This window comes from Thalassophryne amazonica, chromosome 3 (assembly GCF_902500255.1).
Source record: "Thalassophryne amazonica chromosome 3, fThaAma1.1, whole genome shotgun sequence".
In the NCBI taxonomy this organism is placed as follows: Eukaryota; Metazoa; Chordata; class Actinopteri; order Batrachoidiformes; family Batrachoididae; genus Thalassophryne; species Thalassophryne amazonica.
In genome coordinates, this window is record NC_047105.1 from 62853721 (window position 1) to 62880171 (window position 26451).

The 26451-nt window shown below is 41.7% G+C and overlaps 1 protein-coding gene across 12 annotated transcripts in view; it reads left to right on the top strand.

Annotated features, from left to right (window-relative positions):
* cacna1da (calcium channel, voltage-dependent, L type, alpha 1D subunit, a) overlaps positions 1–26451 on the top strand; it is a 274993-nt gene that overhangs the window by 165272 nt on the left and 83270 nt on the right. For all 12 annotated transcript variants that reach the window (XM_034166498.1, XM_034166497.1, XM_034166500.1 and 9 more), the window contains 4 exons: positions 21261–21348; positions 24587–24613; positions 25066–25226; positions 26211–26436. In XM_034166498.1, coding sequence (XP_034022389.1) covers positions 21261–21348; positions 24587–24613; positions 25066–25226; positions 26211–26436 — 502 coding nt within the window. The remainder of the gene's footprint in view (positions 1–21260; positions 21349–24586; positions 24614–25065; positions 25227–26210; positions 26437–26451) is intronic.

Genomic DNA, 26451 nt, shown 5'->3' on the forward strand with positions numbered 1-26451 from the left:
ACAGCTTTATTTGTGGCCACTCTCTATGCAGTTGCTACATCTTATTTTAGTTTGTGATGTGGACATGATAGGCACGCAATATATCCATTTTACACACTGTCCCAGTCTGCTGCCAAGCCGGAATACCCCGTCAGTTGCGGATATTAGCGGATATACAGCTCATAGATTGAGTATGTATTGAGTATGTAAGGTGAATGTCATCCACAGCCAAAATTTTGTGCAGCTCACGGATATTGCGGATGTTTAGCGAATATGAACCAATTCTGTGCGCAATTCATACGCAAATCATCCTAAACGTCAGTGGGACCGGGCCTTTAGGAAAAACGTCCCCTAAGGAAGAACCCTCTAAACCCAGTGTGTGGGACACAAGTCAAATAATACTGTAGTAGATTCATGTAAAGACCTGTTTAGCTTGTTTAAGGCACTTTATTTTCTAAGATCAGAGGTTCTGAGTGTCTACGGATGAGTGATAATGTTTGCTAGTTTCCAAAATTGTTTTAGGTTACAGCTTACTTATCTAGCATTAGCTAGCTAAAGCTATTGTTTGCCTTGCTGAACATTGGATTATGCTTTATTCTGGACTAATTTGTCCCTCAACATGCTTTTCTTTCTACAATCATCACTTCCAATTCAAAGGTAAGGTGTACAATTTCTCTTTTTCCGACTCCGTGTTGTAAATTTGCAGACTTTTCTGTTCCATTTGTAATCAGCGTGCGCACTGCAAAAACTATTAAAATATGAGAGGAAAGAGTGAAAGCAGAAAAGTGTCAAATCACAGCCTTTTGCTGTGTCTGATTTAACAGGTGCATGTCCATTCTGCGGGTCCGAGTCTGAGCACAGTTTGAAAAAAATAAACGATTGGGCTTTTAATCAGGGAAATGACTCCAGTCCCACTTTACTTGAATCAGCGAGTGTCAGAGCACAGAACTTTAATTTTGTACCTCCTATTACTGTGCACGTCTAGACTGATCTGTCTGGTTACATCCGAGGGCTTTTAATGGAAATACATTGCGATTGGAAAGGACTTTTTGTCTGATGTGAGCGAAAATCCGTTAAACAAAATCCATTATATACATTGTTTTTTACACGGAAAACCGTACAAAAACATCTGGTTTATACGATGATGGTTTAGGTGAGTTTTACTGTACATGAGACTGAACAATGAATTTACCTCTCAAAACTTTGATGATAAAGTCACTTCCATCCCACATGGTTGACTTTATTTTCCCAAATTTTTCTTCTGTTCAGACCTCAAGGGAATCTATACATCTTGAACCCCTTGTTGTGTCTTTTTGTGCCTCCAAATACACAACAACCTGGCATTTTCAGCAAATAACTAAATAAATAAAATAGCTGGATTTACATGCAGACAGATTAACAGTGAATGCTATTTTGGCCCCAAGATGGCACCATGAATCACGTGATGCCTTCAACTTATTGTGTTCTTTAGATAAAAGGTGATGTAAGATGTAAGAGAGTGTATGCGTTTGTTTGCAGCTTAATATGATGCCTCCTCCTTTGTTATTGTGTTTAGCCCTCATGTCTCAATATCACTGCCTTTGAGTTTGTGTTTAGCCCCGCTTTTTTTTTTTTTTCCTCTGTGTGTTTTCCTTTCCAAAAGAAGTCCACTATATCCATAAAATAAAAAGGAGTCTGATTCGTACTTGACCTCACCCTATTGTCTTCCCCCGTTTCAAAAGCAGCAGTTTCTACCTATGAAACAGAGCTAAAGCAAATGTTCCAGCAGTCAGCACTGTCATCAGAGCTGAGTGCCGCACATCTGACCACCAACAAATCAGTGATCACGTCTACTGCTAAGCCACCATGTGCATGCTCAACATTCAAGGATTCAAAGGATTCAAAAGAATTTTATTGTCATATGCACAAAGGAACATGTTCCCTGCACAATGAAATGTGTTTACTGCATTTAACCCATCCTAATTGCCAGTTAGGAGCAGAAGTCGCCTTTAGGCGCCCGGGGATCAACATGCCTTAACACGCTGAGACGTTTCACACAGTTAATCATCTTCTGTTTGCAAAGTGCTGGCAGTACTTATATGAGTACAGCATTTCAAAGACAGATTTAAGTCCTCTGTCCTCATTCTCTGATACTCATTGTGTGCACCTGTCAGCCCTCCTGGAGCAGCTGTCCACTCTCCTGTCCCATGTTATGATGACAGTGACGCACAGTCATGTCCATAAGTATTTGGACACAGACACAGTTTTCTTGTAATGTTGCTTTGGTACACCACCACAGTGGTGATGAAATGAAACATTCAAGATGTGCTTGTAGTGTACAGTAGATGGTTAGTTTTCAAACCCTTTTCAAAGGGTTTTATAAAGTACATAAAAGATTGAAGAATTACATTTTCAGTGTTTGGCTCCTTGGTATTTTGCACATTTTAATTTGTTTATGTCATTTCAAATACAAAACATAAATTGTGTTTCTCAGTATAAAAAAAATTCTAAAATTATCTTCCTTAAACTAAAACTGAAATCAAATCTCTACCCTTGTGGTATAATATCTGTAAATAATCAGTTTTCATGTTTCAGGGGATGGATACATGAACATTTCTAAACCACTGAATATGGCTTGGACTTTATTTACATCAATTATGAAGAAATACAAACAGTATGGGGCTGTATGGTAAATCTGTATGAAGCACACAGTTCTCAGAAACAGTGACTGTGCAAGACGGAGAAGAGTGAGGAAAGCCACCAAGACACTCAGACAACCCAGAAGTTATAGGGTTTTGTGGTTGTGATTGGAGAAATCGTGCACAGTGCATGTCTTGCATTATTGCAGGGGTGGCCAGGTTCGGTCCTCCAGAGCCACATTCCTCACACTCTTAGTTGTCTCCCTGCTCCAATACACCTGAATCCAATGAAAGACTCCTCCAACACACCTGAATCCAATGAAAGACTCGTTAGCAGACTTTTAATGAGCCTTTCATTGGATTCAGGTGTGTTGGAGCAGGGAGACAACTAAGAGTGTCAGGAATGTGGCTCTGGAGGACCGAACTTGGCCACCCCTGCATTATTGTATCACCTGTTATACAGCTTCATGATGAAGTGGAGCAGAGAAAGATTTTCTTCCACCAAAACATCAAATACAGGCTTGCATCTCAGATGTTCCTTCTGGCAAATTGTAGCTGAATTTTCAGGTCTTCTTTTTAAGAAAAATTATTGTTTATACAAATTATCGCTTTTATGGACTTTTTATTTATTTATTTATTTTGGACATGTCAGGGGATGGATACATGGATCTTTCCAAGTCACTGAATATGTCTATGTCTTGGACTTTATTTACATCAGTAATTGAATAATACGCAATGGTACTGTTCGATAAATGTTTTGTTATGCTTGTTAAATGCTCTGTGTTATTTTATGTCTGGGGACTACAGATGGAAATTAGCATTGTGCTAAATCTGGCGTATTTACGTTAAATTGTGTGCCCTGTGTGTGTATGTGTGTGTGTGTATATGTATGTATGTATGTATGTATATATATATATATATATATATATAAACAATTGTGCATTCATTAATATGCACTGCCCCTGTCAAATAAACCAATAAAATGAAAATGACATGAAATCTGTGTGAAGTAAGCAATCGGAAGTGATTGTGCAAAAAGGAGACAAGTGAGGGAAGCCACCAAAACACCCTTGCCAGCTCTGAAGTAGTTATCGGCTTCTATGCCTATAATTGGAGAAACTGAACAGTGCATCGTTTGCCTGTTGCGTCAACAGTTTTACAGCTTCATGGTGAAGTGGAACAGGCACCGATTTCAAAATTTCAGCTGCAGTTTGCCAAAAGGCACATGGGAAACCCCAGCCTAGATTTAATATTCTGGGTGTGTGTACATCTCTCTGTGTTAAATTCCCTCTCTAGTGAAGGGACTAGTTATAAGAATAGCTGTAAATCCTGAATGGCTCATGCAAACTGAAACGCTTCACTTCAAGCACATGTTGATTTTTTTTTTTAATTATTATTTCAACTCTGTTGTAGTAGTGTACAGAGGAAAAAATTACACATTGTGTCATTGTTCAAATACTTACTGTCCATCTGGAAAGTATTCACAGCACTTCACTTTTTCCACATATTGTTATGTTACAGCCTTTTATTTATTAAAAATAAAAAACTAAGGGCCCCTTCACACATAACACGATTGAGGCAGAATGATGCATGGAGGAGGATTTGAATTGCACTCGTGGGAAATCGGAGCCCCACTCGGAACGCCTCATACAGCAGTCGCCACATCCATTCGGGCACGGCACATGCACTCTATATTTGGATGCAGCTCATGCCAGAAACCCATTCGAATGGCGGGCAAGATGAGGTTGCACTGCCATCTGATTGTGTTCTCAGCATTCGCACGGCATGTCATACTCAGGTCGGACATATCGTGCCATGGCCGAGGAGCTGCGTGAACTCATTGGACACATCGAACTGTGGCTGAATGGCACGATTGAGGCAGGCTTCACACCAGCGGCCCGAATGCTGTCGAATGGTGGATGAATGGCCAGTCGACCCACTCTCGGCCAGAGTCGGCTGGAGTCCATGTGCATCCAACGTCCAACACCACTCGTGGGGCACTTAGAAAAATCGAGGCCATTCGCGCTGCCAGCACGAAAGTAGATAGCAGGCGACCACTTTCGAGCTGGCTGTGCAAATGACCTCACATTTTCTAAGTGCAACCCGAGTGTGATACCGAGCCACACAATTGTGTGAGTGTGCCGCCACCCCACCCCCCGGCAACACAAATGGCATGTGAGTGTGTCAGTCCCCCCACGAGCCAATAGTCGTGGTGCGGCTGAGGTTGCAGACAGTGGGTGCAGTGCAGTGATGTGCGTGATTTGCTGACCGCAAATCACGCGGTTGGCTGTCATGTCCATAATGGCACAGCTGAAGGCTGTGGAACACCATGGAATATCACAAACCCACACCACGACAACAGAAATGCAAATAACCCAGCCCAGCTATGTCACAGTGCCAGCACGCAAGCCGAACAGACAGGCACACCTTGTGACACACGATTGCAACGTGCACAGTCCGTCTGTCATGTCCCAGTCTGACTGACAGCCTCACATAAAAATCAGTGTGGCCACCTCAATTGCCCCACAGGCTGGAGCCATGAGCCCATCTATGTGAGTGCATTGCTGCAATGGGAAGGTGAGCGTGTCACCTGTTGATCATGTATTGACTGACATGGTCACACGCGTACGACAGTTATGCGTTTGTCGTCTGGGGACCATGATTGACATGTAATCACGTCATGGGTTGGATGACATTCAGAATCATGCAGGGAGGGGCCTGACCACTGCCCATGGCCAATTATGGTCCTTGCACCGCTCCACATCGCAGCTGACCATAGCGTCAGCGCAACACAAAGCTGGTGTTCTGCCGGTGTGCTTCAATCACCCATGTGCAAGACATGGTGCTGTACGCGTGTCTGCAAACAATGACGACATGGGGAAAAATCAAAACAAACTGGATCACTCCAACCATGTCTCAGCATACATGGCGATGAGCTGTAGTCAAAGTTGCACCATAATATGTCCAGCATGTAATCGCTGTTGCTGCTGTCTGAGTGCGATGTATGTCCTTGCGCTGTTCGTGCACGCTCTTGTGTGCATGCACGAAACCGTCGTCCCGGATCATTCACGCCTGTGCAACTGTGTATCCCTCTCAACAGCAGGTGGAATTTTTCGCCGTTTTATTTTTTCGCTCTTTTCGGCCCGTTCTTGCTTCTTTCGCCCAACTTGGTGGTTGGCTCTCACTGCGGTATTGTATCACTTCCTGTTCCGGAGCACAGCGGTGTTTTTCTGTATCTGTTAGCTGTTTAATCTGCGCAGTTAGATTGATCTAGTTATCTAGATTACGATTTGTTTCCCAGTGTAATCTTTACGTGCCTTAACTAAAGCACTCCTTCTGCTGAATCACCTCTAAATTATTTACACATTATTCACTTTGCGTGTTTTTAGGAATCCGCTAGCTTAGCGTAGCTACTAGCTCTTAGCCGATTTAGCATGGCGGCTTCTCCTGTCTCTCCCGCACTTTTCTGCTCTGGGTGTGAAATGTTTAGTTATTCCTCGGCCTCCTTTAGCAGTAATGGTACTTGTAATAAGTGTAGCTTATTCGTAGCTTTGGAGGCCAGGCTGGGCGAATTGGAGACTCGGCTCCGCACCGTGGAAAATTCTACAGCTAGCCAGGCCCCTGTAGTCGGTGCGGACCAAGGTAGCTTAGCCGCCGTTAGTTCCCCCCTGGCAGATCCCGAGCAGCCGGGAAAGCAGGCTGACTGGGTGACTGTGAGGAGGAAGCGTAGCCCTAAACAGAAGCCCCGTGTACACCGCCAACCCGTTCACATCTCTAACCGTTTTTCCCCACTCGACGACACACCCGCCGAGGATCAAACTCTGGTTATTGGCGACTCTGTTTTGAGAAATGTGAAGTTAGCGACACCAGCAACCATAGTCAATTGTCTTCCGGGGGCCAGAGCAGGCGACATTGAAGGAAATTTGAAACTGCTGGTTAAGGCTAAGCGTAAATTTGGTAAGATTGTAATTCACGTCGGCAGTAATGACACCCGGTTACGCCAATCGGAGGTCACTAAAATTAACATTAAATCGGTGTGTAACTTTGCAAAAACAATGTCGGACTCTGTAGTTTTCTCTGGGCCCCTCCCCAATCGGACCGGGAGTGACATGTTTAGCCGCATGTTCTCCTTGAATTGCTGGCTGTCTGAGTGGTGTCCAAAAAATGAGGTGGGCTTCATAGATAATTGGCAAAGCTTCTGGGGAAAACCTGGTCTTGTTAGGAGAGACGGCATCCATCCCACTTTGGATGGGGCAGCTCTCATTTCTAGAAATCTGGCTAATTTTCTTAAATCCTCCAAACCGTGACTATCCAGGGTTGGGACCAGGAAGCAGAGTTGTAGTCTTACACACCTCTCTGCAGCTTCTCTCCCCCTGCCATCCCCTCATTACCCCATCCCCGTAGAGACGGTGCCTGCTCCCAGACTACCAATAACCAGCAAAAATCTATTTAAGCATAAAAATTCAAAAAGAAAAAATAATATAGCACCTTCAACTGCACCACAGACTAAAACAGTTAAATGTGGTCTATTAAACATTAGGTCTCTCTCTTCTAAGTCCCTGTTGGTAAATGATATAATAATTGATCAACATATTGATTTATTCTGCCTAACAGAAACCTGGTTACAGCAGGATGAATATGTTAGTTTAAATGAGTCAACACCCCCGAGTCACACTAACTGTCAGAATGCTCGTAGCACGGGCCGGGGCGGTGGATTAGCAGCAATCTTCCATTCCAGCTTATTAATTAATCAAAAACCCAGACAGAGCTTTAATTCATTTGAAAGCTTGTCTCTTAGTCTTGTCCATCCAAATTGGAAGTCCCAAAAACCAGTTTTATTTGTTATTATCTATCGTCCACCTGGTCGTTACTGTGAGTTTCTCTGTGAATTTTCAGACCTTTTGTCTGACTTAGTGCTTAGCTCAGATAAGATAATTATAGTGGGCGATTTTAACATCCACACAGATGCTGAGAATGACAGCCTCAACACTGCATTTAATCTATTATTAGACTCTATTGGCTTTGCTCAAAAAGTAAATGAGTCCACCCACCACTTTAATCATATCTTAGATCTTGTTCTGACTTATGGTATGGAAATAGAAGACTTAACAGTATTCCCTGAAAACTCCCTTCTGTCTGATCATTTTTTAATAACATTTACATTTACTCTGATGGACTACCCAGCAGTAGGGAATAAGTTTCATTACACTAGAAGTCTTTCAGAAAGCGCTGTAACTAGGTTTAAGGATATGATTCCTTCTTTATGTTCTCTAATGCCATATACCAACACAGTGCAGAGTAGCTACCTAAACTCTGTAAGTGAGATAGAGTATCTCGTCAATAGTTTTACATCCTCATTGAAGACAGCTTTGGATGCTGTAGCTCCTCTGAAAAAGAGAGCTTTAAATCAGAAGTGTCTGACTCCATGGTATAACTCTCAAACTCGTAGCTTAAAGCAGATAACCCGTAAGTTGGAGAGGAAATGGCGTCTCACTAATTTAGAAGATCTTCACTTAGCCTGGAAAAAGAGTCTGTTGCTCTATAAAAAAGCCCTCCGTAAAGCTAGGACATCTTTCTACTCATCACTAATTGAAGAAAATAAGAACAACCCCAGGTTTCTTTTCAGCACTGTAGCCAGGCTGACAAAGAGTCAGAGCTCTATTGAGCTGAGTATTCCATTAACTTTAACTAGTAATGAGTTCATGACTTTCTTTGCTAACAAAATTTTAACTATTAGAGAAAAAATTACTCATAACCATCCCACAGACGTATCGTTATCTTTGGCTGCTTTCAGTGATGCCGGTATTTGGTTAGACTCTTTCTCTCCGATTGTTCTGTCTGAGTTATTTTCATTAGTTACTTCATCCAAACCATCAACATGTTTATTAGACCCCATTCCTACCAGGCTGCTCAAGGAAGCCCTACCATTATTTAATGCTTCGATCTTAAATATGATCAATCTATCTTTGTTAGTTGGCTATGTACCACAGGCTTTTAAGGTGGCAGTAATTAAACCATTACTTAAAAAGCCATCACTTGACCCAGTTATCTTAGCTAATTATAGGCCAATCTCCAACCTTCCTTTTCTCTCAAAAATTCTTGAAAGGGTAGTTGTAAAACAGCTAACTGATCATCTGCAGAGGAATGGTCTATTTGAAGAGTTTCAGTCAGGTTTTAGAATTCATCATAGTACAGAAACAGCATTAGTGAAGGTTACAAATGATCTTCTTATGGCCTCGGACAGTGGACTCATCTCTGTGCTTGTTCTGTTAGACCTCAGTGCTGCTTTTGATACTGTTGACCATAAAATTTTATTACAGAGATTAGAGCATGCCATAGGTATTAAAGGCACTGCGCTGCGGTGGTTTGAATCATATTTGTCTAATAGATTACAATTTGTTCATGTAAATGGGGAATCTTCTTCACAGACTAAAGTTAATTATGGAGTTCCACAAGGTTCTGTGCTAGGACCAATTTTATTCACTTTATATATGCTTCCCTTAGGCAGTATTATTAGACGGTATTGCTTAAATTTTCATTGTTACGCAGATGATACCCAGCTTTATCTATCCATGAAGCCAGACAACACACACCAATTAGCTAAACTGCAGGATTGTCTTACAGACATAAAGACATGGATGACCTCTAATTTCCTGCTTTTAAACTCAGATAAAACTGAAGTTATTGTACTTGGCCCCACAAATCTTAGAAACATGGTGTCTAACCAGATCCTTACTGTGGATGGCATTACCCTGACCTCTAGTAATACTGTGAGAAATCTTGGAGTCATTTTTGATCAGGATATGTCATTCAAAGCGCATATTAAACAAATATGTAGGACTGCTTTTTTGCATTTACGCAATATCTCTAAAATCAGAAAGGTCTTGTCTCAGAGTGATGCTGAAAAACTAATTCATGCATTTATTTCCTCTAGGCTGGACTATTGTAATTCATTATTATCAGGTTGTCCTAAAAGTTCCCTAAAAAGCCTTCAGTTAATTCAAAATGCTGCAGCTAGAGTACTGACGGGGACTAGAAGGAGAGAGCATATCTCACCCATATTGGCCTCTCTTCATTGGCTTCCTGTTAATTCTAGAATAGAATTTAAAATTCTTCTTCTTACTTATAAGGTTTTGAATAATCAGGTCCCATCTTATCTTAGGGACCTCGTAGTACCATATCACCCCAATAGAGCGCTTCGCTCTCAGACTGCAGGCTTACTTGTAGTTCCTAGGGTTTGTAAGAGTAGAATGGGAGGCAGAGCCTTCAGCTTTCAGGCTCCTCTCCTGTGGAACCAGCTCCCAATTCAGATCAGGGAGACAGACACCCTCTCTACTTTTAAGATTAGGCTTAAAACTTTCCTTTTTGCTAAAGCTTATAGTTAGGGCTGGATCAGGTGACCCTGAACCATCCCTTAGTTATGCTGCTATAGACGTAGACTGCTGGGGGGTTCCCATGATGCACTGTTTCTTTCTCTTTTTGCTCTGTATGCACCACTCTGCATTTAATCATTAGTGATCGATCTCTGCTCCCCTCCACAGCATGTCTTTTTCCTGGTTCTCTCCCTCAGCCCCAACCAGTCCCAGCAGAAGACTGCCCCTCCCTGAGCCTGGTTCTGCTGGAGGTTTCTTCCTGTTAAAAGGGAGTTTTTCCTTCCCACTGTAGCCAAGTGCTTGCTCACAGGGGGTCGTTTTGACCGTTGGGGTTTTACATAATTATTGTATGGCCTTGCCTTACAATATAAAGCGCCTTGGGGCAACTGTTTGTTGTGATTTGGCGCTATATAAAAAAAATTGATTGATTGATTGATTGAACTTCATGTTATGTGTGAAAGGGCCATAAGAAATCACCTGTACATAAGTATTCACACGCTTTGCTCAGTACTTTGTTGATGCACCTTTGGCAGCAATTACAGCCTCAGGTCTTCTTGAATATGATTCCACCAGCTGGCGCACCTATCGTTAGTTTTGTCCATTCCTCTTTGCAGCACCTCTCAAGCTCCATCAGGTTGGATGGGGAGTGTTGGTGCACAGTCCTTTTCAGATCTCTTCAGAGATATTCAATCAGATTCAGGTCTGGGCTCTGGCTGGACCACTCAAGGACATTCACAGAGTTGTCCTAAGCTACTCCTTTGGCTGTGTACTTAGGGTCATTGTCCTGCTGAAAGATGAACTGTCAACCCAGTCTGAGGTCAAGAGCGCTCTGAAACAGGTTTTCATCCAGGATGTCTCTGTACATTGCTGCATTCATCTTTCCCTCAATCCTGATTAGTCTCCCAGTTCCTGCCACTGATAAACATCCCCACAGCATGATGCTGCCACCATCATGCTTCACTGTAGGGATGGTGCCTGGTTTCTTCCGAACATGACACCTGGCATTCACACCAGAGAGTTCAATCTTTGTCTCATTACACCAGAATTTTGTTTCTCATGGTCTGAGAGCCCTTCAGGTGCCATTTGGCAAACTCCAGGTGGGCTGCCATGTGCCTTTTACTAAGGAGTGACTTCTGTCTGGCCACTGTACTGTTGGCGATTGCTGATTGGTGGATTGCTGCAGAGATCGTTGTCCTGGAAGGTTCTCCTCTATCCATAGAGGAATGCTGGCACTCTGACGGAGTGACCATCAGGTTCTTGGTCACCTCCCTGACTAAGGCCATTCTCCTCCAATCACTCAGTTTAGACGGGTGGCCAGCTCAAGGAAGAGTCCTGGTGGATCCGAACTTCCTTCATTTACAGATGATGGAGGCCACTGAGCTCATTGGGACCTTCAAAGCAACAGAAATGTTTCTGTACCCTTCCCCAGATTTGTGCCTCAAGATAATACTGTATGAGAGGTCTACAGACAGTTCCTTTGACTTCATGCTTGGTTCATGCTCTGACATGCACTGTTAACTGTGGAACCTTATATGTAAACAGGTACACACTTGTTCAAGTCATGTCCAGTCAACTGAATTTCCCCCAGGTGGACTCCAATTAAGCTGTAGAAACATCTCAAAGATGATCAGTGGGAACAGCACCTGAACTCAGTTTTGATCATCATGGCAAAGGCTCTGAGTACTTACGTACATGTGATTTCTTAGTTTTTTATTTTAAATAAATTCACAAAAATCTAAAAAACAAAAAAAAAAAAAAAATGTTTTTTCCACATTGTCATTATGGGGAATTGTGTGTAGAATTTTGAGGGGAAAAAATGAATTTACTCCATTTTGGAATAAGGCTGTAACAAAACAAAATGTGAAAAACGTGAAGTGTTGTGAAGTGTTAGTTTCCCTCTGGCAGATCCCGAGCAGCCGGGAAAGCAGGCCGACTGGGTGACTGTGAGGAGGAAGCGTAGCCCTAAACAGAAGCCCCGTGTACACCGCCAACCCGTTCACATTTCTAACCGTTTTTCCCCACTCGGCGACACACCCGCCGAGGATCAAACTCTGGTTATTGGCGACTCTGTTTTGAGAAATGTGAAGTTAGCGACACCAGCAACCATAGTCAATTGTCTTCCGGGGGCCAGAGCAGGCGACATTGAAGGAAATTTGAAACTGCTGGCTAAGGCTAAGTGTAAATTTGGTAAGATTGTAATTCACGTCGGCAGTAATGACACCCGGTTAAGCCAATCGGAGGTCACTAAAATTAACATTGAATCGGTGTGTAACTTTGCAAAAACAATGTCGGACTCTGTAGTTTTCTCTGGGCCCCACCCCAATCGGACCGGGAGTGACACGTTTAGCCGCATGTTCTCCTTGAATTGCTGGCTGTCTGAGTGGTGTCCAAAAAATGAGGTGGGCTTCATAGATAATTGGCAAAGCTTCTGGGGAAAACCTGGTCTTGTTAGGAGAGACGGCATCCATCCCACTTTGAATGGAGCAGCTCTCATTTCTAGAAATCTGGCCAATTTTCTTAAATCCTCCAAACCGTGACTATCCAGGGTTGGGACCAGGAAGCAGAGTTGTAGTCTTACACACCTCTCTGCAGCTTCTCTCCCCCTGCCATCCCCTCATTACCCCATCCCCGTAGAGACGGTGCCTGCTTCCAGACCACCAATAACCAGCAAAAATCTATTTAAGCATAAAAATTCAAAAAGAAAAAATAATATAGCACCTTCAACTGCACCACAGATTAAAACAGTTAAATGTGGTCTATTAAACATTAGGTCTCTCTCTTCTAAGTCCCTGTTAGTAAATGATATAATAATTGATCAACATATTGATTTATTCTGTCTTACAGAAACCTGCTTACAGCAGGATGAATATGTTAGTTTAAATGAGTCAACACCCCCGAGTCACACTAACTGCCAGAATGCTCATAGCACGGGCCGAGGCGGAGGATTAGCAGCAATCTTCCATTCCAGCTTATTAATTAATCAAAAACCCAGACAGAGCTTTAATTCATTTAAAAGCTTGACTCTTAGTCTTGTCCATCCAAATTGGAAGTCCCAAAAACCAGTTTTATTTGTTGTTATCTATGGCCTCTACTGGTGGTTGGCTCTCACTGCGGTATTGTATCACTTCCTGTTCCGGAGCACAGCGGTGTTTTTCTGTATCTGTTAGCTGTTTAATCTGCGCAGTTAGATTGATCTAGTTATCTAGATTACAATTTGTTTCCCAGTGTAATCTTTACGTGCCTTAACTAAAGCACTCCTTCTGCTGAATCACCTCTAAATTATTTACACATTATTCACTTTACGTGTTTTTAGGAATCCGCTAGCTTAGCGTAGCTACTAGCTCTTAGCCGATTTAGCATGGCGGCTTCTCCTGTCTCTCCCGCACTTTTCTGCTCTGGGTGTGAAATGTTTAGTTATTCCTCGGCCTCCTTTAGCAGTAATGGTACTTGTAATAAGTGTAGCTTATTCGTAGCTTTGGAGGCCAGGCTGGGTGAATTGGAGACTCGGCTCCACACCGTGGAAAATTCTACAGCTAGCCAGGCCCCTGTAGTCGGTGCGGACCAAGGTAGCTTAGCCACCGTTAGTTACCCCCTGGCAGATCCCGAGCAGCCGGGAAAGCAGGCCGACTGGGTGACTGTGAGGAGGAAGCGTAGCCCTAAACAGAAGCCCCGTGTACACCGCCAACCCGTTCTCATCTCTAACCGTTTTTCCCCACTCGACGACACACCCGCCGAGGATCAAACTCTGGTTATTGGCGACTCTGTTTTGAGAAATGTGAAGTTTGCGACACCAGCAACCATAGTCAATTGTCTTCCGGGGGCCAGAGCAGGCGACATTGAAGGAAATTTGAAACTGCTGGCTAAGGCTAAGCGTAAATTTGGTAAGATTGTAATTCACGTCGGCAGTAATGACACCCGGTTACGCCAATCGGAGGTCACTAAAATTAACATTAAATCGGTGTGTAACTTTGCAAAAACAATGTCGGACTCTGTAGTTTTCTCTGGACCGGGAGTGACATGTTTAGCCGCATGTTCTCCTTGAATTGCTGGCTGTCTGAGTGGTGTCCAAAAAATGAGGTGGGCTTCATAGATAATTGGCAAAGCTTCTGGGGAAAACCTGGTCTTGTTAGGAGAGACGGCATCCATCCCACTTTGGATGGAGCAGCTCTCATTTCTAGAAATCTGGCCAATTTTCTTAAATCCTCCAAACCGTGACTATCCAGGGTTGGGACCAGGAAGCAGAGTTGTAGTCTTACACACCTCTCTGCAGCTTCTCTCCCCCTGCCATCCCCTCATTACCCCATCCCCGTAGAGACGGTGCCTGCTCCCAGACTACCAATAACCAGCAAAAATCTATTTAAGCATAAAAATTCAAAAAGAAAAAATAATATAGCACCTTCAACTGCACCACAGACTAAAACAGTTAAATGTGGTCTATTAAACATTAGGTCTCTCTCTTCTAAGTCCCTGTTGGTAAATGATATAATAATTGATCAACATATTGATTTATTCTGCCTAACAGAAACCTGGTTACAGCAGGATGAATATGTTAGTTTAAATGAGTCAACACCCCCGAGTCACACTAACTGTCAGAATGCTCGTAGCACGGGCCGGGGCGGAGGATTAGCAGCAATCTTCCATCCCAGCTTATTAATTAATCAAAAACCCAGACAGAGCTTTAATTCATTTGAAAGCTTGTCTCTTAGTCTTGTCCATCCAAATTGGATGTCCCAAAAACCAGTTTTATTTGTTATTATCTATCGTCCACCTGGTCGTTACTGTGAGTTTCTCTGTGAATTTTCAGACCTTTTGTCTGACTTAGTGCTTAGCTCAGATAAGATAATTATAGTGGGCGATTTTAACATCCACACAGATGCTGAGAATGACAGCCTCAACACTGCATTTAATCTATTATTAGACTCTATTGGCTTTGCTCAAAAAGTAAATGAGTCCACCCACCACTTTAATCATATCTTAGATCTTGTTCTGACTTATGGTATGGAAATAGAAGACTTAACAGTATTCCCTGAAAACTCCCTTCTGTCGATCATTTCTTAATAACATTTACATTTACTCTGATGGACTACCCAGCAGTGGGGAATAAGTTTCATTACACTAGAAGTCTTTCAGAAAGCGCTGTAACTAGGTTTAAGGATATGATTCCTTCTTTATGTTCTCTAATGCCATATACCAACACAGTGCAGAGTAGCTACCTAAACTCTGTAAGGGAGATAGAGTATCTCGTCAATAGTTTTACATCCTCATTGAAGACAACTTTGGATGCTGTAGCTCCTCTGAAAAGAGAGCTTTAAATCAGAAGTGTCTGACTCCGTGGTATAACTCACAAACTCGTAGCTTAAAGCAGATAACCCGTAAGTTGGAGAGGAAATGGCGTCTCACTAATTTAGAAGATCTTCACTTAGCCTGGAAAAAGAGTCTGTTGCTCTATAAAAATGCCCTCCATAAAGCTAGGACATCTTTCTACTCATCACTAATTGAAGAAAATAAGAACAACCCCAGGTTTCTTTTCAGCACTGTAGCCAGGCTGACAAAGAGTCAGAGCTCTATTGAGCTGAGTATTCCATTAACTTTAACTAGTAATGACTTCATGACTTTCTTTGCTAACAAAATTTTAATTATTAGAGAAAAAATTACTCATAACCATCCCAAAGACGTATCGTTATCTTTGGCTGCTTTCAGTGATGCCGGTATTTGGTTAGACTCTTTCTCTCCGATTGTTCTGTCTGAGTTATTTTCATTAGTTACTTCATCCAAACCATCAACATGTTTATTAGACCCCATTCCTACCAGGCTGCTCATCGAAGCCCTACCATTATTTAATGCTTCGATCTTAAATATGATCAATCTATCTTTGTTAGTTGGCTATGTACCACAGGTTTTTAAGGTGGCAGTAATTAAACCATTACTTAAAAAGCCATCACTTGACCCAGCTATCTTAGCTAATTATAGGCCAATCTCCAACCTTCCTTTTCTCTCACAAATTCTTGAAAGGGTAGTTGTAAAACAGCTAACTGATCATCTGCAGAGGAATGGTCTATTTGAAGAGTTTCAGTCAGGTTTTAGAATTCATCATAGTACAGAAACAGCATTAGTGAAGGTTACAAATGATCTTCTTATGGCCTCGGACAGTGGACTCATCTCTGTGCTTGTTCTGTTAGACCTCAGTGCTGCTTTTGATACTGTTGACCATAAAATTTTATTACAGAGATTAGAGCATGCCATAGGTATTAAAGGCACTGCGCTGCGGTGGTTTGAATCATATTTGTCTAATAGATTACAATTTGTTCATGTAAATGGGGAATCTTCTTCACAGACTAAAGTTAATTATGGAGTTCCACAAGGTTCTGTTAGGACCAATTTTATTCACTTTATACATGCTTCCCTTAGGCAGTATTATTAGACGGTATTGCTTAAATTTTCATTGTTATGCAGATGATACCCAGCTTTATCTATCCATGAAGCCAGAGGACACACACCAATTAGCTAAACTGCAGGATTGTCTTACAGACATAAAGACGTGGATGACCTCTAATTTCCTGCTTTTAAACTCAGATAAAACTGAAGTTATTGTACTTGGCCCCACAAATCTTAGAAACATGGTGTCTAACCAGATCCTTACTCTGGATGGCATTACCCTGACCTCTAGTAATACTGTGAGAAATCTTGGAGTCATTTTTGATCAGGATATGTCATTCAAAGTGCATATTAAACAAATATGTAGGACTGCTTTTTTGCATTTACGCAATATCTCTAAAATCAGAAAGGTCTTGTCTCAGAGTGATGCTGAAAAACTAATTCATGCATTTATTTCCTCTAGGCTGGACTATTGTAATTCATTATTATCAGGTTGTCCTAAAAGTTCCCTAAAAAGCCTTCAGTTAATTCAAAATGCTGCAGCTAGAGTACTGACGGGGACTAGAAGGAGAGAGCATATCTCACCCATATTGGCCTCTCTTCATTGGCTTCCTGTTAATTCTAGAATAGAATTTAAAATTCTTCTTCTTACTTATAAGGTTTTGAATAATCAGGTCCCATCTTATCTTAGGGACCTCGTAGTACCATATCACCCCAATAGAGCGCTTCGCTCTCAGACTGCAGGCTTACTTGTAGTTCCTAGGGTTTGTAAGAGTAGAATGGGAGGCAGAGCCTTCAGCTTTCAGGCTCCTCTCTTGTGGAACCAGCTCCCAATTCAGATCAGGGAGACAGACACCCTCTCTACTTTTAAGATTAGGCTTAAAACTTTCCTTTTTGCTAAAGCTTATAGTTAGGGCTTGATCAGGTGACCCTGGACCATCCCTTAGTTATGCTGCTATAGACGTAGACTGCTGGGGGGTTCCCATGATGCACTGTTTCTTTCTCTTTTTGCTCTGTATGCACCACTCTGCATTTAATCATTAGTGATCGATCTCTGCTCCCCTCCACAGCATGTCTTTTTCCTGGTTCTCTCCCTCAGCCCCAACCAGTCCCAGCAGAAGACTGCCCCTCCCTGAGCCTGGTTCTGCTGGAGGTTTCTTCCTGTTAAAAGGGAGTTTTTCCTTCCCACTGTAGCCAAGTGCTTGCTCACAGGGGGTCGTTTTGACCGTTGGGGTTTTACATAATTATTGTATGGCCTTGCCTTACAATATAAAGCGCCTTGGGGCAACTGTTTGTTGTGATTTGGCGCTATATAAAAAAATTGATTGATTGATTGATTGATTGGTCCTCCTGGTCGTTACTGTGAGTTTCTCTGTGAATTTTCAGACCTTTTGTCTGACTTAGTGCTTAGCTCATATAAGATTATTATAGTGGGCGATTTTAACATCCACACAGATGCTGAGAATGACAGCCTCAACACTCCATTTAATCTATTATTAGACTCAATTGGCTTTGCTCAAAATGTAAATGAGTCCACCCACCACTTTAATCATATCTTAGATCTTGTTCTGACTTATGGTATGGAAATTGAAGACTTAACAGTATTCCCTGAAAACTCCCTTCTGTCTGATCATTTCTTAATAACATTTACATTTACTGTGATGGACTACCCAGCAGTGGGGAATAAGTTTCATTACACTAGAAGTCTTTCAGAAAGCGCTGTAACTAGGTTTAAGGATATGATTCCTTCTTTATGTTCTCTAATGCCATATACCAACACAGTGCAGAGTAGCTACCTAAACTCTGTAAGTGAGATAGAGTATCTCGTCAATAGTTTTACATCCTCATTGAAGACAACTTTGGATGCTGTAGCTCCTCTGAAAAAGAGAGCTTTAAATCACAAGTGCCTGACTCCGTGGTATAACTCACAAACCCGCAGCTTAAAGCAGATAACCCGTAAGTTGGAGAGGAAATGGCGTCTCACTAATTTAGAAGATCTTCACTTAGCCTGGAAAAAGAGTCTGTTGCTCTATAAAAAAAGCCCTCCATAAAGCTAGGACATCTTACTACTCATCACTAATTGAAGAAAATAAGAACAACCCCAGGTTTCTTTTCAGCACTGTAGCCAGGCTGACAGAGTCAGAGCTCTATTGAGCTGAGTATTCCTTTAACTTTAACTAGTAATGACTATATGACTTTTTTTGCTAATAAAATTTTAACTATTAGAGAAAAAATTACTCATAACCATCCCAAAGACGTATCGTTATCTTTGGCTACTTTCAGTGATGCCGATATTTGGTTAGACTCTTTGTCTCAGATTGTTCTGTCTGAGTTATTTTCATTAGTTACTTCATCCAAACCATCAACATGTCTATTAGACCCCATTCCTACCAGGCTGCTCAAGGAAGCCCTACCATTATTTAATGCTTCGATCTTAAATATGATCAATCTATCTTTATTAGTTGGCTATGTACCACAGGCTTTTAAGGTGGCAGTAATTAAACCATTACTTAAAAAGCCATCACTTGACCCAGCTATCTTAGCTAATTATAGGCCAATCTCCAACCTTCCTTTTCTCTCAAAAATTCTTGAAAGGGTAGTTTTAAAACAGCTAACTGATCATCTGCAGAGGAATGGTCTATTTGAAGAGTTTCATTCAGGTTTTAGAATTCATCATAGTACAGAAACAGCATTAGTGAAGGCTACAAATGATCTTCTTATGGCCTCAGACAGTGGACTCATCTCTGTGCTTGTTCTGTTAGACCTCAGTGCTGCTTTTGATACTGTTGACCATAAAATTTTATTACAGAGATTAGAGCATGCCATAGGTATTAAAGGCACTGCGCTGCAGTGGTTTGAATCATATTTATCTAATAGATTACAATTTGTTCATGTAAATGGGGAATCTTCTTCACAGACTAAGGTTAATTATGGAGTTCCACAAGGTTCTGTGCTAGGACCAATTTTATTCACTTTATACATGCTTCCCTTAGGCAGTATTATTAGACGGCATTGCTTAAATTTTCATTGTTACGCAGATGATACCCAGCTTTATCTATCCATGAAGCCAGAGGACACACACCAATTAGCTAAACTGCAGGATTGTCTTACAGACATAAAGACATGGATGACCTCTAATTTCCTGCTTTTAAACTCAGATAAAACTGAAGTTATTGTACTTGGCCCCACAAATCTTAGAAACATGGTGTCTAACCAGATCCTTACTCTGGATGGCATTACCCTGACCTCTAGTAATACTGTGAGAAATCTTGGAGTCATTTTTGATCAGGATATGTCATTCAAAGCCCATATTAAACAAATATGTAGGACTGCTTTTTTGCATTTACGCAATATCTCTAAAATTAGAAAGGTCTTGTCTCAGAGTGATGCTGAAAACCTAATTCATGCATTTATTTCCTCTACGCTGGACTATTGTAATTCATTATTATCAGGTTGTCCTAAAAGTTCCCTGAAAAGCCTTCAGTTAATTCAAAATGCTGCAGCTAGAGTACTAACGGGGACTAGAAGGAGAGAGCATATCTCACCCATATTGGCCTCTCTTCATTGGCTTCCTGTTAATTCTAGAATAGAATTTAAAATTCTTCTTCTTACTTATAAGATTTTGAATAATCAGGTCCCATCTTATCTTAGGGACCTCATAGTACCATATCACCCCAATATAGCGCTTCGCTCTCAGACTGCAGGCTTACTTGTAGTTCCTAGGGTTTGTAAGAGTAGAATGGGAGGCAGAGCCTTCAGCTTTCAGGCTCCTCTCCTGTGGAACCAGCTCCCAATTCGGATCAGGGAGACAGACACCCTCTCTACTTTTAAGATTAGGCTTAAAACTTTCCTTTTTGCTAAAGCTTATAGTTAGGGCTGGATCAGGTGACCCTGAACCATCCCTTAGTTATGCTGCTATAGACTTAGACTGCTGGGGGGTTCCCATGATGCACTGAGTGTTTCTTTCTCTTTTTGCTCTGTATGCACCACTCTGCATTTAATCATTAGTGATTGATCTCTGCTCCCCTCCACAGCATGTCTTTTTCCTGGTTCTCTCCCTCAGCCCCAACCAGTCCCAGCAGAAGACTGCCCCTCCCTGAGCCTGGTTCTGCTGGAGTTTTCTTCCTGTTAAAAGGGAGTTTTTCCTTCCCACTGTCGCCAAGTGCTTGCTCACAGGGGGTCGTTTTGACCGTTGGGGTTTTTCCGTAATTATTGTATGGCCTTGCCTTACAATATAAAGCGCCTTGGGGCAACTGTTTTTTGTGATTTGGCGCTATATAAAAAAATTGATTGAATTGATTGATTGATTGATACTTTCCAGAAGCACTGTATGTACCTGACTGTAGGATTAACTCTGCACTGAAAAAAAGTCTATTGGATTTACATGATTTAAATATGTACATCAAGAACGTAATTTTGAAAATTGTGTTATTTGGGCACATTGTAACCATGTGCAGCTAATGTATATACTTAGGTCATGTTTTCATTTTTCAGTGTGTCCTCTCTATTCCGACAGGGCACAAGAGAAGAAATTTAAAGCTCACTTACTCACTCATCTTCAGCCACTTGCTCCAATTAAGGGTCATGGGGTGGGGGGTGGGCTGGAGCCTATCCTAGCAGTCATAGGGCGTGAGGCAGGGTACACCCTGGACATAACAACAGTCTGTCACAGGACAAGAAGAAATTTATTTATTTTACATGTTTATTTTTTTAAAGTTTGTGGAGTTAAATCCTTTTTATCTTTGCTTATTTGGTTGTCACAAATGCTTAATATATTGCATATACTTTGTTGTTATTCTCCTTAGAAACATTAAGAAATCTGTATGAACTGAATGCACCTTGATTTCTTTCCTGCGCTACCCCCCCTTTTTTTTTATAAATTTACAAATGATGTCTCTTCTATTTTCTGCCATAGCGAGTGTGCCAGCCAGCGAAACAGAATCGGTGAATACGGAGAACCAAAACGGAGAGGATGAAAAGACTCCATGCTGTGGACCTCTGTGGTGAGTACATGACGCACTTTGCTCAACACCCACAAAGAGAACATTCAATTGCAGAACATCAAGCTGGAGTCCTTCATGGTATGACTAGCTGTAGAGTCTTTGCATGCAAAAAAGAGCCCGGGGCTTAACATTTCCTCTAATGCAACTTTCCGTTTGAGTTATGGAAAAAGAAACAGATTAAAATCATCATTTTACAAGCTGTTCATTGCAAAGTCAGAAGTGGTCCAAAACAGATGGCCTTCAAGTAGTGCAGGGAGGAATGGAGTGTTCTGTTAACATTCATTTAAGGAAATTACATTTCAGTAAATGGTCAGGTACAAATTAATTTATATTATATGTTACTGAGCAGAAGCTTTTAATAATTTATGCATGATATCCAGAAAATTCAGTTTTTAGTACTGGCCACTATCTTAGCAAAGGAAAAGTTTACCTCCCACAGTGTTCTGCGTGCCACAGCAACCAACGCTCAGGATAAACAAGCTATTTTTTTGGAATGTCTCCAAAAGCAGGGTCATTCCATAATTTGTTACACCAACAACAAAAGACTGCTGGCTGCATCAGCAACAGTGTGAAATGGAATCATCTCTCATTTTACTTGATTTAGAGCAAAGCAGCCAAGCCAGAAGAGAGAGAAACGGGTCTCAACGATGAGGAAAGGTGCTACTCCTGTTAAACAGTGGCTGCCCAGATTTGGATTATCATTACAGTACATTTGTTCCTCACATTTAATAGAAGCAGAATAGATGTTGATTCACATTCTGCCTATGTTATTGTAGTGCTAATGAATATTTTGACTATTTTAATTCAGTAAAAAATGTAAGAACATCGTGGGATTGCTTCCCACCCGGTCCTTTCTGAGTGGTGTTGGCATGGATTGCCTCTGCGTGCTCTGACTTCCTCCCACTTCCATAGACATGCAGCTTAGGTGAATTGGTGATAGGAAATTGACTGTAGGTGTGAGTGAGAGTGTGAATGTGTTTGTTTGACTATATGTGGCCTTGGAATAGACTGGAAGCCTGTCCATGGTATACCCCACCTCTCATCCAATGGCCACTGGGATAGGCTGCACCCCCACCCCGTGACTCTTAATTGGAATAAGTGGATGTAGAAAATGAATGACTAAATGAAAATAAGGCTTTGAATCACCATCCCCATATGTTATTGATGTGGATGCTAAAATGGTCTTAACAACACAGTTTTAAAAGATTAAGCCCACAGACTGGAAGAGCGCTTCTGAAGCTCAGATAAGGCGGCTCTGGATGTCATCATCTTGGTAGTGCCTGTCTCTGCATATCTCTCAACCAACCAGTGCACCATGAGAAAGACCAACGTGACCGGGGCAGATCAAATGAAGCCAGAACACCCCCCACATCAAAGTTACCAAACAAGCTAAACCTAACCGCGTAATTTTGAGTCTGTATTTTATTCATGCTTTTTCTTGTGGACAGGGTGGTGGTTTTCATGATGGGTGGCAGTATGGATGGGCATTGTTAAGTTTTTAATAGAAGTACTACTCTTAGTGGTGCTTATCGCTCTAATACTTTAACGGTATCCTTAGCAGTACTTTTTGGTGAAAAAAGAATCTTATTAAGAACAGAATTAGCATTGCTGTAATTTATGTATGATTTAACATGAACAATCAATGTTTGGAAACTACAACTTTCTTTTGAAGAACTCACTGACATGAAAAATGACACAAAAAATGTCTTACTTTGCATTTCTCGCCATTTCACGGCATGTGACATACAATTTAGGCAAAGCAGAAACATTCCGATGGGCGACACAGAGTGAAAGACACACTGCTACATCTGATAACAAAACCAGGCGGATCCGCGGGATTCTGCGCATTTCATCATGGGGAGGGGGGCGGGGGTGTTAGTGTTGTACTCTTTAATCTTGATTGTTACTGAGTTTTTAAAATGCTTCTTGCAAAGCGTTATTTTTTTTACGACATCATGCAAGTTTTATAAGTCCGCAGACACTGATCTGTGTGTTACAGATACAAATCAGTTTCCTCGGATCCGCGGAGTTTCGAGGAGAATAAATGCCACTCAAAGCCTGGCTGCTGCGACAGTTGTCGTAAAGCGGGACTGGTTGGTTGCTGCGGTGACACTGTGTGGCTCCTGTGCGAAGCTTAGCTAAACGTAGCATGTGGACATCGCAAACTTTTAGAACTTTCAAGTTTTTAAAAGAAGAATTTTGCAGCATGTGTCACGGAGAGACATCAGACAGAGCAAAGATGGCGAGAAAGACGGTCGCAAAGTTCCACCTTCATGCCTACATTTAAAAAAAACTTTAACGTTCCGTAAGGCCACAGCATTGTGTAATGGCAGCTCAGAACGAAGCAGAGCACAGCTGAAAACAGCGTCTAGCTCAGTCTGAGCGAAAGAAAAAAAATTCTATCAAAATCCTTCATTAAATAATCCAGAGCTCCTCCTGTGTCTTTGGATGATGTTACATTCAGAAATTAACAGTTAATGTTACAGTTTAAAGGCTTCATGTTTCCAAAAAGCTCCAAGTTTGCTCAAAGAAGAAAACAGCAAAGACGGTGTGAGTGAGGGGGGAGGAGGAGAGAAAGAGAGAGAGGAGGGGGCTTCACTCATTCCACATGAAAAGTTAATAGTTTTCTTTGCAACTGTTTGTGTTTTCTTCAATCGGAGTTTGCCGGTATCAACCCTTAACAATCCATATTGGTCGACCCCTATTATGTTTTATTTTCATGTCTAATGTACAGGCCAAGTAGGTCAGTGGAATCAGACTTACGCTAGCAATATATATACCTCGGTTTGATTCCTTGGAAAAGACATTGTATTGTCCAGGTCCAGCCTTGGCTGGGTAAGTAACCTGTGATGGATTGATGTTCCGTCCAGGAGGGAATAAGCACCGGCACAAATGTCTCTCAGGGCTAACATGGGACTAGATGGTGGCACGGGTTGCTGTGAGGTCACTCGACTGTGATGACAGGCTGTCTTCTTTAATTGATAAAGAGGTAGATTGTAGCAGTAGCTGAGCTGAATGTAAAGTCCATATTGTATTAAATATGAAGATGTTTGCAGACCTTCTGTTCACTCATATCACCTGAACATGTGTATATTCAGGCTTCATCATGCACAAAGCCTGAATATATGTTTACAGAAGTTTGTAGCTTCTTTTTGTCCTGTGCTCTTTAATTGTCTTAATCTTTCTGCCACAAATGGACACCTCTGCTGACTTGTGACAATTTTTTTCTCTCTTTCAGTCAAAAAATTTCAAAGTCAAAGTTTAGGTCAGTATACTTATGGCGTCTGTGTATTTAATTTTAATTAAATATGAATGAAAATATTTTTGAATTGACTGGTTTGTTGCAGTAGATTATGTACAGAGGCTATTATTTGTAAGTGCTGTCCTTTTATTGTACTGTATTTATGAGCCTTTGTTACGGGGGAGGTGGGTAGCGGGTGATACATCAGCTGCTTTTATAAAGTCAGCATGTTCCACAAGATATATTTTAGCAAACCTGAGTCAGTATTTATTTTTTTTAGCTCACTTACTGAACAGCATGACTTGTGTAACATTGATGCATTTCCTTTGTGGCCCTTCCCACTCTCTTCACGGCGTTCATATTAGTGGAAACACAAAGTGGATATTACTTGCTTCATTGTTTTTACCTTATCTATGATATGTGGTAGACCTTTCAAGGTAACTTGTGTACTAAGCCTACTTTGTGTCTTCCTGCAGTCGGCGCTGGCGCCGCTGGAACAGGTTCTGTCGCAGGAAGTGTCGGCTGGCTGTCAAATCGGTGCCTTTTTATTGGCTTGTTATCATCCTGGTGTTCCTCAACACTCTCACCATATCATCAGAGCATTACAACCAGCCTGGCTGGTTGACACAAGTACAGGGTATGAATGTACTTCACCAAGAAAATGATCCCATATAAGTCCAAAAAGACAAAGTGTGACTTATTACTTGACTCAAGGAACTTCTGTTGGCTTATCAATTACATTAGTAGGTCAACAAACCAAAGAAGCAAATATTTTTAAAGGTGGAGCCCAAAATTCATATTTTAATAGCTGATCTCACTGACATCCTGTCAGAAACTGCATGTGACATTATGATTTGTGTTTCTAATAAAGAGAGAAACAGACTAGAAGGGTGCTCAGTGATGAGCATAAAGCCGACCATCCATGACACCAGAGGTCTTCAACTCCGTCCAGAAAGACGAGAGAGGGTGCAGGTTTTCTTTGCAACCACCCACTCCACCAGGTGATCTCACCGATTAACTGATTCCATCTGCTCAAAGTGATGCTAAAATCACCTGGTGGATTGGGTGGTTGCAAAGAAAACCTGCACCCTCTCTGCCCTTTCTGGAATGAGTAGAAGACTTCTGCACTACACAATGATGCAATACGAATGTTGGTTTTGCCATGATTATACAGAAATGCAAGTCCCAGTGCAAGTTGTGTGAAGCAGTTAAGATAGGATAAGATAAGATAAACTTTATTGATCTCACAGAGGAGAAATCCACAGCTCGTGACTTGAATTGTGTTACAGATGTGCATCTTGGTGAAGTGAGACTGCAAAGCCGCGTTCTGAGCATGTTCAAACATTTTGTGATCCTGCCGTGCGGTATTTCCCATATTGCATCATAACACGCATCGCATGGTGTTAGATATTACAAGCAGAGACACACATACAGGCGCACATATGTACATGTTGAAGTGGCGGGAGGGTGTTGTCAGCAGCTGTTGAATGTAACTAATAAAGTAACTACTAATTTAACTTAGTCATTGTAAAATTGAGTTATCAGTAAAGTAACTAAGTTACTTTTTCAAGGAGTAATCAGCACTCACACTGTGGCAACACTGTTGATGTTTGGTTTTCAGATGTGGCCAACAAAGTGCTGCTCGCCCTCTTCACATGTGAAATGTTGGTAAAAATGTACAGTCTTGGGCTGGAGGCTTATTTCGTGTCACTCTTCAACCGTTTTGACTGCTTTGTGGTATGTGGAGGCATCACTGAGACCATCCTGGTTGAGATGGAGATCATGTCCCCCCTCGGTATCTCTGTGTTCCGCTGTGTCCGCCTGCTGAGGATCTTTAAGGTGACACGGTAAGACAGCTCATG